The sequence below is a fragment of the Salmo salar genome, chromosome ssa06 (assembly GCF_905237065.1).
Source record: "Salmo salar chromosome ssa06, Ssal_v3.1, whole genome shotgun sequence".
Lineage (NCBI taxonomy): Eukaryota > Metazoa > Chordata > Actinopteri > Salmoniformes > Salmonidae > Salmo > Salmo salar.
Genome location: NC_059447.1, coordinates 91,104,164 through 91,121,238, shown reverse-complemented (window position 1 = coordinate 91,121,238; position 17,075 = coordinate 91,104,164). Strand labels below are relative to the sequence as shown.

The 17,075-nt window shown below is 43.4% G+C and overlaps 1 protein-coding gene across 2 annotated transcripts in view; it reads right to left on the bottom strand.

The window, feature by feature from the left end:
- Positions 1 to 2,100: 2,100 nt before the first annotated feature.
- The window catches only part of snx17 (sorting nexin 17), an 84,996-nt gene continuing 70,021 nt past the window's right edge, over positions 2,101 to 17,075 (bottom strand). For both annotated transcript variants that reach the window (XM_045721179.1, XM_045721180.1), the window contains 8 exons: positions 16,719 to 16,788; positions 15,786 to 15,878; positions 11,692 to 11,895; positions 5,045 to 5,185; positions 4,847 to 4,924; positions 4,684 to 4,758; positions 4,505 to 4,546; positions 2,101 to 2,814 (listed from right to left, as the gene is read on the bottom strand). In XM_045721179.1, coding sequence (XP_045577135.1) covers positions 2,695 to 2,814; positions 4,505 to 4,546; positions 4,684 to 4,758; positions 4,847 to 4,924; positions 5,045 to 5,185; positions 11,692 to 11,895; positions 15,786 to 15,878; positions 16,719 to 16,788 — 823 coding nt within the window. In that variant the 3' untranslated portion in view covers positions 2,101 to 2,694. The remainder of the gene's footprint in view (positions 2,815 to 4,504; positions 4,547 to 4,683; positions 4,759 to 4,846; positions 4,925 to 5,044; positions 5,186 to 11,691; positions 11,896 to 15,785; positions 15,879 to 16,718; positions 16,789 to 17,075) is intronic.

The window sequence follows — 17,075 nt, the reverse complement described above, 5'->3', positions numbered from 1 at the left end:
TCTATGGTAGAATGAAGGAATGTCAGGATGCTCTATGGTAGAATGAAGGAAGGTGAGGATGCTCTATGGTAGAATGAAGGAAGGTCAGGATGCTCTATGGTAGAATGAAGGAATGTCAGGATGCTCTATGGTAGAAAGTCATGAAAACCAGGGGATGGAACTGGTTCAGGGAACAGAACAGAAAAATAACTACATTTTCTGAGGAACAGAACCAGAACCGAGAACGAAAGTGATCAATACTGTTCCAGAACAGAACCGTTCTTCTAAAAGCATGGGAACCGGTTGATAACGCTCTTTTACATTCTGGGTATTTTTAAGTCCCACAAAAACAAAAAAAAACGCAACAAAGCGCCTATGCAAAGCCCTCACTATCACTCAGGAAGTTATTCCAGTGTCTGTGCCTGCCAGCTGAAAATCTTTGCCAGTGTGTTTGTAGGCTACCTGCCCCTCCCTCTGAAGCATAGTCTACTGTAGCTACTGATGTTACTAGATTTATTAGAATGGATTAACTGTTTCAATGCTAGGTAAGGATATAATAGTTATCACGTTTCACATTGGATTTATTAACAAAAAAGTTAAGACATTTTTACTTTAATGCTGGTGCCGCTCTGCACACACACACGCTTGTTAACTAGCTCTGGTCTAGCTCTCAAAAACTCTAGGTGGCATTATGTGTAATGTAATGGAACTGAGTCATGGTCAAGGGCTAGCTCCGGTCCAACGTTAGTTATGCAAACTCTCTAAAGTTCAAAGATGAAAAGTTCCTTCATAGAAGCCGCTCCTCCGTAGGTACAATTCAGTGGTCTAATTCACATGATGTCATAACAACATACCCAGCGCTCTCTTCACCCGCCAAATTTCTGACGCATGTCTAATGCATGTATATACTCTAACTTGCCTGCTCTATCCATTGGTCATTTAATGTCAAGCTAAATGTAAGGGGGAAAAAGTTGATTTCAGGAGGTTTAAAAAGGAACAGAAAGGAACGATATAAAACGTAACTTTTAGGACTTTATTTTGCTGGTCGGTAAAGTGTAACTGAACTGGGGGGGGGGGGAAATGGTTCTCCTCGGGCTGGATTCGATCTTCACTGAGGTCCGCACTTAATATGTGTTATATTCCTTGCCATCAAAATAGGCAAACAATAGTTCCATATCCACCGCTTCTGGAATTTACTATGATCCCTGTCTAGCATTCGATTCTATGACTGTCAGCTAGCTGGACAGAGTGAAGAGACTATAGATGACTGTTATCTAGCTGGTCAGAGTGAAGAGACTATAGATGACTGTTATCTAGCTGGACAGATTGAAGAGACTATAGATGACTTATCTATCATGACAGAGTGAAGAGACTATAGATGACTGTTATCAAGCTGGTCAGAGTGAAGAGACTATAGATGACTTATCAAGCTGGTCAGAGTGAAGAGACTATAGATGACTGTTATCTAGCTGGTCAGAGTGAAGAGACTATAGATGACTTATCTAGCTGGACAGAGTGAAGAGACTATAGATGACTTATCTAGCTGGTCAGAGTGAAGAGACTATAGATGACTTATCTAGCTGGACAGAGTGAAGAGACTATAGATGACTTATCTAGCTGGACAGAGTGAAGAGACTATAGATGACTTATCTAGCTGGACAGAGTGAAGAGACTATAGATGACTGTTATCAAGCTGGACAGAGTGAAGAGACTATAGATGACTGTTATCAAGCTGGACAGAGTGAAGAGACTATAGATGACTGTTATCTAGCTGGACAGAGTGAAGAGACTATAGATGACTGTTATCTAGCTGGACAGAGTGAAGAGACTATAGATGACTGTTATCTAGCTGGACAGAGTGAAGAGACCATAGATGACTGTTATCAAGCTGGACAGAGTGAAGAGACTATAGATGACTGTTATCAAGCTGGACAGAGTGAAGAGACTATAGATGACTGTTATCTAGCTGGACAGAGTGAAGAGACTATAGATGACTGTTATCTAGCTGGACAGAGTGAAGAGACTATAGATGACTGTTATCTAGCTGGACAGATTGAAGAGACTATAGATGACTGTTATCTACCTGGACAGAGTGAAGAGACTATAGATGACTTATCTAGCTGGACAGAGTGTAGAGACTATAGATGACTGTTATCTAGCTGGACAGAGTGAAGAGACTATAGATGACTGTTATCTAGCTGGACAGAGTGAAGAGACTATAGATGACTGTTATCAAGCTGGACAGAGTGAAGAGACTATAGATGACTGTTATCCAGCTGGACAGAGTGAAGAGACTATAGATGACTTATCTAGCTGGACAGATTGAAGAGACTGTAGATGTGTATCAGTGATAATGGACCTACAGCTTCCACTTGGTTTTAGTCATTTCAACGTCAATTTAGTGTTTCACAGCATGACCCCCGTGGGCAGGATGACCCCCGTGGATTAGACTGCAATTTATCTATATGTTGTAGATACTTTATTAAGTTGAATATGGGGGATTGTAAAACAGGAGGGCAGTGGGTAGTCAGTGATTCTGTACCTGAAACACATAAGATAGACGGCAGTCTTTGTGAAGCTGATACGTCAAGACTGATCTTAAAAAGGCAGGCAGCAGACTCCCAGGAAGGGCTACAATCTTACAGAATCAGACAATCCGCTCGGCTCAGCTTGGAATCTTTGCAGGTTGCGCTCGACAGGTGGAGGGTGTGAATATTACAGGTCATCATCCCCGATCCCCTCGAAGGCATAGTTGCCATGGAAATCGTTGCCGCTGATGTCATTGGCTGAGTTGGAGGCACTGATCCCTCTGAGAGACACAGAGCTCAGCTTAGTCTGAGAGCAAGAGAGAGAGAGACATCGTGTTAGAGCAACAGTCACTTACACATTTTCATATCGACCCCATGCCACCTAAAACAGAGATTCATATCGACCCCTAGCCACCTAAAACAGAGACTCATATCGACCCCTAGCCACCTAAAACAGAGATTCATATCGACCCCTAGCCACCTAAAACAGAGACTCATATCGACCCCTAGCCACCTAAAACAGAGACTCATATCGACCCCTAAAACAGAGGTTCATATCGACCCCTAGCCACCTAAAACAGAGATTCATATCGACCCCTAGCCACCTAAAACAGAGACTCATATCGACCCCTAAAACAGAGGTTCATATCGACCCCTAGCCACCTAAAACAGAGATTCATATCGACCCCTAGCCACCTAAAACAGACACTCATATCAACCCCTAGACACCTAAAACAGAGATTCATATCGACCCCTAGCCACCTAAAACAGAGACTCATATCGACCCCTAGCCACCTAAAACAGAGACTCATATCGACCCCTAAAACAGAGGTTCATATCGACCCCTAGCCACCTAAAACAGAGATTCATATCGACCCCTAGCCACCTAAAACAGAGACTCATATCGACCCCTAAAACAGAGGTTCATATCGACCCCTAGCCACCTAAAACAGAGGTTCATATCGACCCCTAGACACCTAAAACAGAGACTCATATCGACCCCTAGCCACCTAAAACAGAGACTCATATCGACCCCTAGCCACCTAAAACAGACACTCATATCGACCCCTAGACACCTAAAACAGAGATTCATATCGACCCCTAGCCACCTAAAACAGAGACTCATATCGACCCCTAGCCACCTAAAACAGAGACTCATATCGACCCCTAAAACAGAGGTTCATATCGACCCCTAGCCACCTAAAACAGAGACTCATATCGACCCCTAGCCACCTAAAACAGAGACTCATATCGACCCCTAGCCACCTAAAACAGACACTCATATCGACCCCTAGGCACCTAAAACAGAGATTCATATCGACCCCTAGCCACCTAAAACAGAGACTCATATCGACCCCTAGCCACCTAAAACAGAGACTCATATCGACCCCTAAAACAGAGGTTCATATCGACCCCTAGCCACCTAAAACAGAGATTCATATCGACCCCTAAAACAGAGATTCATATCGACCCCTAAAACAGAGATTCATATCGACCCCTAGCCACCTAAAACAGAGATTCATATCGACCCCTAAAACAGAGATTCATATCGACCCCTAGACACCTAAAACAGAGATTCATATCGACCCCTAGCCACCTAAAACAGAGACTCATATCGACCCCTAGACACCTAAAACAGAGATTCATATCGACCCCTAGCCACCTAAAACAGAGATTCATATCGACCCCTAAAACAGAGATTCATATCGACCCCTAAAACAGAGGTTCATATCGACCCCTAAAACAGAGGTTCATATCGACCCCTAAAACAGAGGTTCATATCGACCCCTAGCCACCTAAAACAGAGATTCATATCGACCCCTAAAACAGAGATTCATATCGACCCCTAGCCACCTAAAACAGAGATTCATATCGACCCCTAGCCACCTAAAACAGAGACTCAACCATAGAGATCCTATGATTTACTGTTAATTGTGATTCTCTATGTAATTCTGTGGACTTGACATTTGGGAGATCAAGACAGAAACGTTACTCACTGAGAGTTTGACAATCTGGTCTCGGTTTGGGTCAGGAGAGTCCTGCAGGGGGAGAGGAAGGTCACAAACAAGGTGAAACATCAAGTAGAAGATCTTTCCATTCAAAAGGGCTAAACATGTTCTCCGGCATAATCACAGTGGCATATATATCATAGGCCTGTGCAGTCGCCCGTTCTCACCAGTAGAGGGGGGGATTTCACAGCTTGCTGACTTTCAGACCGTTGTAGGGAGCCATTGTGACGTTTCCTTAGCATCTGAACAAGACATAATGAATACAGGAAGTCAGAACATGGCAGACTAGTTAAGGTGCATCTGTCCCATCACCAAAGACCTAACACGCACCTTCTTGATGCTGCCTCCTGACTTCTTCACCATCAGTTCATCAACCATCGACTGTAGACAGATGCTCATCATGATTGCCTGAAAACACACACACACACACACACACACGACCTCTAGATATTTAATTCATTAGCAGCAGAGGGCAAACTCCTACCTCTTGGGTGACTCCATATTGACCTCTAAACCCTGACCTCTCACCTGTGGGCTGGTGATGGTGACCCACTGGAGACGGTCTTTACTCATCAGATACTCGAAGGCCAGCTCCAACTTCACCTCACACTGGGCTGAGGAGCAGGGGGCCGGGGTTGGAGAGGATGAGCCCTTCACTACCGGGACCTGCTGTGGTTGGGAAAAGGGGACAGGGTCACACTATGGTTGGACGCCACCATCGTCACCATCCCAACTCAAGCAGTCTGTGTTAATGCCTACACTAAAGAGAATGTAACGTTAGCTAAAAGGACAGAGGGTTTAGCTTCCCTGATTGAAGGACAACCAGATGGAACCCTCGGCCTGGCTGTGAGCATAGTACTCTGGTCAAAAGTAGTGCACTATGTAGGGAATAGGGTGCCATTTGGGAGACAGACTGCATCCGGCTTTGTCCTCTCCTCCAAAACCCCTTTCATTATCAACTCCTTGTTCGCAGGATGTCTCTCTCTCACTCACACACACACACACACACACACACACACACACACACACACACACACACACACACACACACACACACACACACACACACACACACACACACACACACACACACACACACACACTTCCCTGGAGACAGGGACTCGTCTCCCATTAGTGTTCAGTCTGTACTTAAGGGCCCTCCAGTCTGCAGTGGGTCGTTTGGGACAGATATGCACAGTCTCTCATCATAGTGCTAGCCCACTAACCCTACTGTTTATCTCCTTCTGGAAACAGTCTGTTTCCACTTCCTCCTCAAGCCCCCTGGGTAACGAGATGGAACAAGAGATGCTATTCTAAGTTGAGATGTGTTTTTCAGATGCTTCTCCTATTATTTTACAGCTGATACATTAGGATGTTTGGAAATAGTTTGTTTGGAGAGGAACACACTCATTAAATATGACTAGGATCCCTGAGGGGAAGTTTAGTAGTTCAGTTAACTACTGGTCCATGTAGTGGGGGGTGGGACAGAACTAAACCATGGTCCTTGTTACCAACTGGATTCCATTCAGCCACGAGAGCATTAGTGAGGTCGGGCACTGGTGTTGGGGGGGCGATTAGGCCCAGCTCGCAGTCGGCGTTCCAATTCATCCCAAAAAGTGTTCGATGGGGTTGAGGTCAGGGCTCTGTGCAGGCCAGTCAAGTTCTTCCACACCGATCTCAACAAACTATTTCTGTATGGACCTTTCTTTGTGCACAGGGGCATTGTCATGCTGAAACAGGAAAGGGCTTTCCCCAAACTGATGCCACAAAGTTGGAAGCACAGAATAGTCTAGAAAGTCATTGTATAATGTAGCGTTAAGATTTCCCTCCACTGGAACTAAGGGGCCAAGCCTGAACCATGAAAAACAGCCCCAGACCATTATTCCTCGTCCACCAAACTTTACAGTTGGCACTATGCATTGGGGCAGGTAGCATTCTCCTGGCATCCGCCAAACCCAGATTTGACCGTCGGACTGCCAGTTTGTGAAGCGTGATTCATCACTCCAGGGAAAGTATTTACACCACTCCAAGATGCTAGGGTTTGTGTGCGGCTGCTCAGCCACGGAAACCCATTTCATGAATCTAACTACGAAAAGTTATTGTGCTGACGTTGCTTCCAGAGGTTATAGAGGCGCTTTATAGAGGCGCTTTATAGATTATAGAGATGCTTTATAGAGGTTATAGAGGTGCTTTATAAATGTTATAGAGATGCTTTATAGAGGTTATAGAGGTGCTTTATAGATGTTATAGAGGTGCTTTATAGAGGTGCTTTATAGAGGTTATAGAGGTGCTTTATAGATGTTATAGAAGTGCTTTATAGAGGTGCTTTATAAATGTTATAGAGATGCTTTATAGAGGTTATAGAGGTGCTTTATAGATGTTATAGAGGTGCTTTATAGAGGTTATAGAGGCGCTTTATAGAGGCGCTTTATAGATGTTATAGAGGTGCTTTATAAATGTTATAGAGATGCTTTATAGAGGTTATAGAGGTGCTTTATAGAGGTTATAGAGATGCTTTATAGAGGTGCTTTATAGAGGTGCTTTATAGATGTTATAGAGGTGCTTTATAGAGGTGCTTTATAGATGTTATAGAGGTGCTTTATAGAGGTTATAGAGGTGCTTTATAGAGGTGCTTTATAGAGGTTATAGAGGTGCTTTATAGAGGTTATAGAGGTGCTTTATAGAGGTGCTTTATAAATGTTATAGAGATGCTTTATAGAGGTTATAGAGGTGCTTTATAGAGGTGCTTTATAGAGGTTATAGAGGCGCTTTATAGAGGTTATAGAAATGCTTTATAGAGGTGCTTTATAGAGGTGCTTTATAGATGTTATAGAGGTGCTTAATAGATGTGCTTTATAGATGTTATAGAGCTGCTTTATAGAGGTCCTTTATAGATGTTATAGAGGTGCTTTATAGAGGTGCTTTATAGAGGTGCTTTATAGAGATAATAGAGGTGCTTTATAGAGGTTATAGAGGTGCTTTATAGAGGTTATAGAGGTGCTTTATAGAAGTTATAGAGGTGCTTTATAGAAGTTATAGAGGCGCTTTATAGAAGTTATAGAGGCGCTTTATAGAGGTGCTTTATAGAGGCGCTTTATAGAGGCGCTTTATAGAGGCGCTTTATAGAGGTGCTTTATAGAGGCGCTTTATAGAGGTTATAGAGGCGCTTTATAGAGGTTATAGAGGTGCTTTATAGATGTTATAGAGGTGCTTTATAGAGGTTATAGAGGTGCTTTACAGAGGTTATAGAGGTGCTTTATAGATGTGCTTTATAGATGTTATAGAGGTGCTTTATAGAGGTTATAGAGGTGCTTTATAGATGTTATAGAGGTGCATTATAGAGATGCTTTATAGAGGTTATAGAGGTGCTTTATAGAGGTTATAGAGCTGCTTTACAGAGGTGCTTTATAGAGGTGCTTTATAGATGTTATAGAGATGCTTTATAGATGCTTTATAGAGGTGCTTTATAGAGGTTATAGAGGTGCTTTATAGAGGTGCTTTATAGAGGTGCTTTATAGATGTTATAGAGGTGCTTTATAGAGGTGCTTTATAGAGGTGCTTTATAGATGTTATAGAGGTGCTTTATAGAGGTTATAGAGGTGCTTTATAGAGGTGCTTTATAGAGGTTATAGAGGTGCTTTATAGAGGTGCTTTATAGAGGTGCTTTATAGAGGTGCTTTATAGAGGTGCTTTATAGAGGTTATAGAGGTGCTTTATAGAGCTTATAGAGGTGCTTTATAGATGTTATAGAGGTGCATATAGAGGTTATAGAGGTGCTTTATAGAGGTGCTTTATAGATGTTATAGAGGTGCTTTATAGAGGTGCTTTATAGATGTTATAGAGGTGCTTTATAGAGGTGCTTTATAGAGGTGCTTTATAGAGGTTATAGAGGTGCTTTATAGAGGTTATAGAGGTGCTTTAGAGAGGTTATAGAGGTACTTTAGAGAGGTTATAGAGGTGCTTTATAGAGATGCTTTAGAGAGGTTATAGAGATGCTTTAGAGAGGTTATAGAGATGCTTTATAGAGGTTATAGAGGTGCTTTACAGAGGTTATAGAGGTACTTTATAGATGTGCTTTATAGATGTTATAGAGGTGCTTTATAGAGGTTATAGAGGTGCATTATAGAGATGCTTTATAGAGGTTATAGAGGTGCTTTATAGAGGTTATAGAGGTGCTTTACAGAGGTGCTTTATAGAGGTGCTTTATAGATGTTATAGAGATGCTTTATAGATGCTTTATAGAGGTGCTTTATAGAGGTTATAGAGGTGCTTTATAGAGGTGCTTTATAGAGGTGCTTTATAGAGGTGCTTTATATATGTTATAGAGGTGCTTTATAGAGGTTATAGAGGTGCTTTATAGAGGTGCTTTATAGAGGTGCTTTATATATGTTATAGAGTTGCTTTATAGAGGTTATAGAGGTGCTTTATAGAGGTGCTTTATAGAGGTGCTTTATATATGTTATAGAGGTGCTTTATAGAGGTGCTTTATAGAGGTGCTTTATAGAGGTGCTTTATAGAGGTGCTTTATAGAGGTGCTTTATAGAGGGGCTTTATAGAGGTTATAGAGGTGCTTTATAGAGCTTATAGAGGTGCTTTATAGATGTTATAGAGGTGCTATATAGAGGTTATAGAGGTGCTTTATAGAGGTGCTTTATAGATGTTATAGAGTTGCTTTATAGAGGTGCTTTATAGATGTTATAGAGTTGCTTTATAGAGGTGCTTTATAGAGGTGCTTTATAGAGGTGCTTTATAGAGGTGCTTTATAGAGGTGCTTTATAGAGGTGCTTTATAGAGGTTATAGAGGTGCTTTATAGAGGTACTTTAGAGAGTTTATAGAGGTGCTTTATAGAGGTTATAGAGGTGCTTTATAGAGGTGCTTTATAGAGGTGCTTTATAGAGGTGCTTTATAGAGGTTATAGAGGTGCTTTATAGAGGTTATAGAGGTGCTTTATAGAGGTTATAGAGGTGCTTTATAGAGGTTATAGAGGTGCTTTATAGATGTTATAGAGGTGCTTTAGAGAGTTTATAGAGGTACTTTAGAGAGGTTATAGAGGTGCTTTCTAGAGGTTATATAGTTGCTTTAGAGAGGTTATAGAGGTACTTTAGAGAGGTTATAGAGGTGCTTTATAGAGATGCTTTAGAGAGGTTATAGAGATGCTTTAGAGAGGTTATAGAGATGCTTTATAGACGTGCTTTAGAGAGGTTATAGAGGTACTTTAGAGAGGTTATAGAGGTACTTTAGAGAGGTTATAGAGGTGCTTTATAGAGGTTATAGAGGTGCTTTATAGAGGTTATAGAGGTGCTTTAGAGAGGTTATAGAGGTGCTTTATAGAGGTTATAGAGATGCTTTATAGAGATGCTTTAGAGAGGTTATAGAGATGCTTTAGAGAGGTTATAGAGATGCTTTATAGACGTGCTTTATAGAGGTTATAGAGGTGCTTTATAGAGGTTATAGAGGTGCTTTAGAGAGGTTATAGAGGTGCTTTATAGAGGTTATAGAGGTGCTTTATAGAGGTTATAGAGGTGCTTTAGAGAGGTTATAGAGGTGCTTTATATATGTTATAGAGTTGCTTTATAGAGGTACTTTATAGATGTTATAGAGGTGCTTTATAGAGGGTTATAGAGGTGCTTTATAGAGGTTATAGAGGTGCTTTATAGAGGTTATAGAGGTGCTTTATAGAGGTGCTTTATAGATGTTATAGAGATGCTTTATAGAGGTGCTTTATAGATGTTATAGAGGTGCTTTATAGATGTTATAGAGGTGCTTTGAGGTACTTTATAGAGGTTATAGAGGTACTTTAGAGAGGTTATAGAGGTGCTTTATAGAGGTGCTTTATAGACGTGCTTTATAGAGGTTATAGAGGTGCTTTATAGAGGTTATAGAGGTGCTTTATAGAGGTGCTTTATAGAGGTGCTTTATAGAGGTGCTTTATAGAGGTTATAGAGGTGCTTTATAGATGTTATAGAGGTGCTTTAGAGAGGTTATAGAGGTACTTTAGAGAGGTTATAGAGATGCTTTATAGACGTGCTTTAGAGAGGTTATAGAGGTGCTTTATAGAGGTTATAGAGGTGCTTTCTAGAGGTGCTTTAGAGAGGTTATAGAGATGCTTTATAGACGTGCTTTAGAGAGGTTATAGAGGTGCTTTATAGAGGTTATAGAGGTACTTTAGAGAGGTTATAGAGATGCTTTATAGCGATGCTTTAGAGAGGTTAGAGATGCTTTATAGACGTGCTTTAGAGAGGTTATAGAGGTGCTTTATAGAGGTTATAGAGGTACTTTAGAGAGGTTATAGAGGTACTTTAGAGAGGTTATAGAGGTATTTTAGAGAGGTTATAGAGGTGCTTTATAGAGGTTATAGAGGTGCTTTATAGAGGTGCTTTATAGATGTTATAGAGGTGCTTTATAGAGGTACTTTAGAGAGGTTATAGAGGTACTTTAGAGAGGTTATAGAGATGCTTTATAGAGATGCTTTAGAGAGGTTATAGAGATGCTTTAGAGAGGTGCTTTATAGACGTGCTTTAGAGAGGTGCTTTATAGAGGTTATAGAGGTGCTTTAAAGAGGTTATAGAGGTGCTTTAAAGAGGTTATAGAGGTGCTTTAAAGAGGTTATAGAGGTGCTTTATAGAGGTTATAGAGGTACTTTAGAGAGGTTGAGGTGCTTTATAGACGTGCTTTAGAGAGGTTATTGACGTGCGTTAGATAGTTGCTTTATAGAGGTGTGTGGAGAAGACAGTTAAACTGTAGTCATGCAATGACCTCTCTTTCGTCCTACATTGGTACTGTACATGTCCCTTCCTGCTTCCTGTACCATATGCCTTAGAATGAGCATACAGCTGTCTGGATGGGAGATAAAGGGGCTCTGTGGGGTTGTGTTTACGTGGTCTGATGAAAGCTCAGCAGTTTACCCAGAGGAGAGGAATAGAAGCACGTGTGTGGCACACTGCAGGGGGAGACAAACGGGAGGACCACACTTGTGTTAATGAGAGGGGAGAGGTGAGAGGTCACGCTAACACCAATTCGGCCATAATTTGGATGGATTCCAACCGAATTATGAAGTTTGTTCCCTCCCCTGTAAAACTGACCATAGAGAACAACTTCACCCTAATCCAAATTCAGCGTTGAGGACACTTAAAATACAGAGTAGAGCAACTTAATTTGGGGGGGGGTTACTTACAGAAGACGTGACCCGCCAGCACCGCATGCGAGTGACCTTGAAGCTCCCCTCCTTCATCTGTTCATTGGGCAGCTTGACCTGGAAGTTAAGCTCGTTGTTGCCTGCAGAGACGATCACGTGACAGCCCTTCTCCGGGAAGTCTGTCACGCACGGGTCAAACTTGATGTAGCCGAAGTACTTCAGCGTCTGACCTAGCCTAATGAACTGGAGAAACAGGTAGAAATCTTAGCTGAATGAACTGGAGAGAGAGAGAGCAGGCAGAAAGACATGAACTGGGAGAGAGAGAGAGAGAGAGAGCAGGCAGAAAGACATGAACTGGAGAGAGAGAGAGAGAGAGAGCAGGCAGAAAGACATGAACTGGAGAGGAGAGAGAGAGAGAGAGAGCAGGCAGAAAGACATGAACTGGAGAGAGAGAGAGAGAGAGAGAGAGCAGGCAGAAAGACATGAACTGGAGAGAGAGAGAGAGAGCAGGCAGAAAGACATGAACTGGAGAGAGAGAGAGAGAGAGCAGGCAGAAAGACATGAACTGGAGAGAGAGAGAGAGAGCAGGCAGAAAGACATGAACTGGAGAGAGAGAGAGAGAGAGAGAGAGAGAGCAGGCAGAAAGACATGAACTGGAGAGAGAGAGAGAGAGAGAGAGCAGGCAGAAAGACATGAACTGGAGAGAGAAGAGAGAGAGAGCAGGCAGAAAGACATGAACTGAGAGAGAGAGAGAGAGAGAGAGAGCAGGCAGAAAGACATGAACTGAAGAGAGAGAGAGAGAGAGAGAGAGAGAGCAGGCAGAAAGACATGAAGTGGAGAGAGAGAGAGAGAGAGAGAGCAGGCAGAAAGACATGAACTGGAGAGAGAGAGAGAGAGAGAGAGCAGGCAGAAAGACATGAACTGGAGAGAGAGAGAGAGAGAGAGAGAGCAGGCAGAAAGACATGAACTGAGAGAGAGAGAGAGAGAGAGAGAGAGCAGGCAGAAAGACATGAACTGAGAGAGAGAGAGAGAGAGAGAGAGCAGGCAGAAAGACATGAACTGGGAGAGAGAGAGAGAGAGAGAGAGAGCAGGCAGAAAGACATGAAGTGGAGAGAGAGAGAGAGAGAGAGAGAGCAGGCAGAAAGACATGAAGTGGAGAGAGAGAGAGAGAGAGAGAGCAGGCAGAAAGACATGAACTGGAGAGAGAGAGAGAGAGAGAGAGCAGGCAGAAAGACATGAACTGGAGAGAGAGAGAGAGAGAGCAGGCAGAAAGACATGAACTGGAGAGAGAGAGAGAGAGAGAGAGAGCAGGCAGAAAGACATGAACTGGAGAGAGAGAGAGAGAGAGAGCAGGCAGAAAGACATGAACTGGAGAGAGAGAGAGAGAGAGAGAGAGAGAGCAGGCAGAAAGACATGAAGTGGAGAGAGAGAGAGAGAGAGAGAGCAGGCAGAAAGACATGAACTGGAGAGAGAGAGAGAGAGAGAGAGAGCAGGCAGAAAGACATGAACTGGAGAGAGAGAGAGAGAGAGAGAGCAGGCAGAAAGACATGAACTGGGAGAGAGAGAGAGAGAGAGAGAGAGCAGGCAGAAAGACATGAACTGAGAGAGAGAGAGAGAGAGAGAGAGAGCAGGCAGAAAGACATGAACTGAGAGAGAGAGAGAGAGAGAGCAGGCAGAAAGACATGAACTGGAGAGAGAGAGAGAGAGAGAGAGAGAGCAGGCAGAAAGACATGAACTGGAGAGAGAGAGAGAGAGAGAGAGAGCAGGCAGAAAGACATGAACTGGAGAGAGAGAGAGAGAGAGAGAGCAGGCAGAAAGACATGAACTGGAGAGAGAGAGAGAGAGAGAGAGCAGGCAGAAAGACATGAACTGGAGAGAGAGAGAGAGAGAGAGAGAGCAGGCAGAAAGACATGAACTGGAGAGAGAGAGAGAGAGAGAGAGAGAGAGAGAGCAGGCAGAAAGACATGAACTGGAGGAGAGAGAGAGAGAGAGAGAGCAGGCAGAAAGACATGAACTGGAGAGAGAGAGAGAGAGAGAGAGCAGGCAGAAAGACATGAACTGGGAGAGAGAGAGAGAGAGCAGGCAGAAAGACATGAACTGGAGAGAGAGAGAGAGAGAGCAGGCAGAAAGACATGAACTGGAGAGAGAGAGAGAGAGAGCAGGCAGAAAGACATGAACTGGAGAGAGAGAGAGAGAGAGCAGGCAGAAAGACATGAACTGGAGAGAGAGAGAGAGCAGGCAGAAAGACATGAACTGGAGAGAGAGAGAGAGAGAGAGAGAGAGAGCAGGCAGAAAGACATGAACTGGAGAGAGAGAGAGAGAGAGAGAGAGAGAGAGCAGGCAGAAAGACATGAACTGGAGAGAGAGAGAGAGAGAGAGAGAGAGAGAGCAGGCAGAAAGACATGAACTGGAGAGAGAGAGAGAGAGAGAGAGAGAGCAGGCAGAAAGACATGAACTGGAGAGAGAGAGAGAGAGAGCAGGCAGAAAGACATGAACTGGAGAGAGAGAGAGAGAGAGAGCAGGCAGAAAGACATGAACTGGAGAGAGAGAGAGAGAGAGAGCAGGCAGAAAGACATGAACTGGAGAGAGAGAGAGAGAGAGAGCAGGCAGAAAGACATGAACTGGAGAGAGAGAGAGAGAGAGAGAGCAGGCAGAAAGACATGAACTGGAGAGAGAGAGAGAGAGCAGGCAGAAAGACATGAACTGGAGAGAGAGAGAGAGAGAGAGAGAGAGAGAGAGAGAGAGCAGGCAGAAAGACATGAACTGGAGAGAGAGAGAGAGAGAGAGAGAGAGAGCAGGCAGAAAGACATGAACTGGAGAGAGAGAGAGAGAGAGAGAGAGAGAGAGAGAGAGAGAGAGAGAGAGCAGGCAGAAAGACATGAACTGGAGAGAGAGAGAGAGAGAGAGCAGGCAGAAAGACATGAACTGGAGAGAGAGAGCAGGCAGAAAGACATGAACTGGAGAGAGAGAGAGAGAGAGAGCAGGCAGAAAGACATGAACTGGAGAGAGAGAGCAGGCAGAAAGACATGAACTGGAGAGAGAGAGAGAGAGAGAGAGAGAGAGAGAGAGAGAGAGAGAGAGAGAGAGAGAGAGAGCAGGCAGAAAGACATGAACTGAGAGAGAGAGAGAGAGAGAGAGAGAGAGAGCAGGCAGAAAGACATGAACTGGAGAGAGAGAGAGAGAGAGAGAGAGCAGGCAGAAAGACATGAATTGGAGAGAGAGAGAGAGAGAGAGAGCAGGCAGAAAGACATGAACTGGAGAGAGAGAGAGAGAGAGAGCAGGCAGAAAGACATGAACTGAGAGAGAGAGAGAGAGAGAGAGAGAGAGAGCAGGCAGAAAGACATGAACTGAAAAAGAGAGAGAGAGAGAGAGAGAGAGAGCAGGCAGAAAGACATGAACTGGAGGAGAGAGAGAGAGAGAGAGAGAGAGAGCAGGCAGAAAGACATGAACTGGAGAGAGAGAGAGAGAGAGAGAGAGAGAGAGAGCAGGCAGAAAGACATGAACTGGGAGAGAGAGAGAGAGAGAGAGAGCAGGCAGAAAGACATGAACTGGAGAGAGAGAGAGAGAGAGAGAGAGAGAGAGAGAGAGAGAGAGCAGGCAGAAAGACATGAACTGGAGAGAGAGAGAGAGAGAGAGAGCAGGCAGAAAGACATGAACTGGAGAGAGAGAGAGAGCAGGCAGAAAGACATGAACTGGAGAGAGAGAGAGAGAGAGAGAGCAGGCAGAAAGACATGAACTGGGGAGGAGAGAGAGAGAGAGCAGGCAGAAAGACATGAACTGGAGAGAGAGAGAGAGCAGGCAGAAAGACATGAACTGGAGAGAGAGAGAGAGAGAGAGAGATACACCACTGGCCACAGCCTTTTCAAAAGGTCTTCTACAACAGCTTGATTTTTAATACAAATATCTTCCTAAAGGGAGTATTGGAGATAAAAATCGGTTAACTACTAAATTGTGCGACTACCTACAAAGTTACTATGTAGTTGATTGTAAGCCATTGCTCCACTTTATATAAACAACTACACAGGAGAGTTTGCCTCCAACCCATTTAACTTCTTCTTCTGCTATAATACTGTCAGTCTACACCAGCTTGGTAGAAGAAGAGGGATATAGTTCTAGGAGACAGTCTTGCTTACTTCTTTCTTGGAGCCTTTCTCCTGCAGTGATTTGAGCTGTCTGTGCTGGTCCTTGTTAACGAGGATCCAGCCTCTATCTATGTCCGACACCGTCTAGAGAGAGGAGAAGGGTCATCTTTCTGCTCCAAGCCATCCTCGTAGAGGCTTTAGATACTACTGCTCCTCAGTTTAAGTCCAAAATTAACTGTTCCACTGTTTAATTCACCGCCAAAAACGTACAGTTGGCAGCTGCACACACACATGTACAAGTCAATGACACACACACACACGCCAATTCTCTCTTTCCAATAAAATATAGCATCCTTTGGCCCATAACATTAGCTAAGCCCCCACACAGAGCCAAGACAGCAGCCAGATCAGATGAAACTCCCATGTTGCTGCTGTATCTGGGTACAGAAAGACACTTCCAAATGGAGCCCTATTCCCTATATAGTGCACTACTTTAGACCAGGACCCTATTCCCTACATAGTGCACAACCTTTGACAAGAGGCCTATGGGCCCTATATAGGCAGTAGGGTGCCATTTGGGGCATAGCAGTAAGGAAGTAGGGCGGGGATGACACTAGTATCACGATACTTGTTAGTATTGTGGCAAGGGAACAAAACAAAAAGCAGATTTAACTTCTTTAGTAAAACAGTCTTCATGTTGGAAACAAACATCATGTTATCATCCAGAGTCACATGTATTTATTTTCATCCAGAAGATTTTTAAAAGGAACAAAGAGATTGATCTGCTTCGTGCCCTGGAAACAACACGGCGATACTGGTATCATCACAGCCCTAAGAGGAAGCAGTTTCAGGTATACAGGAGATTCAATCACAAATCCTAAAAACACAAACCTGATCTTTAGACCTACTCGATCATTCAAAATACCCATCTACCCCAAATGAAGGGGGAAGAATAGCCAGCAGACAACCGGTATGACCTCTGACCTGAGTGTATAGTAGATTTAGTCCCACTCGGTTGTCCATTACATCACTGTCATACGCTGTGTCCCAGTAACTAGAAAAACAAGAAGAGAGAGAGAGAGAGAGAGAGAGAGAGAGAGAGAGAGAGAGAGAGAGAGAGAGAGAGAGAATGCTTGAACACCAACAATTTGGATAGCAGCCAAGAACTTGAAGCCTGAAAATTCAATAAAAACACACATTTGCGATGGAAGTTAAATTAAAAAAAGTAATCATATTTGGCTGTTCACGTTTAAATTTCGAGCTTTTAATAAAACGTTAATGTGTTGGATGAGGAGCTGTTGTATCTTTGTTGGGTATGAAATGTCATTAAGTCTGATCATT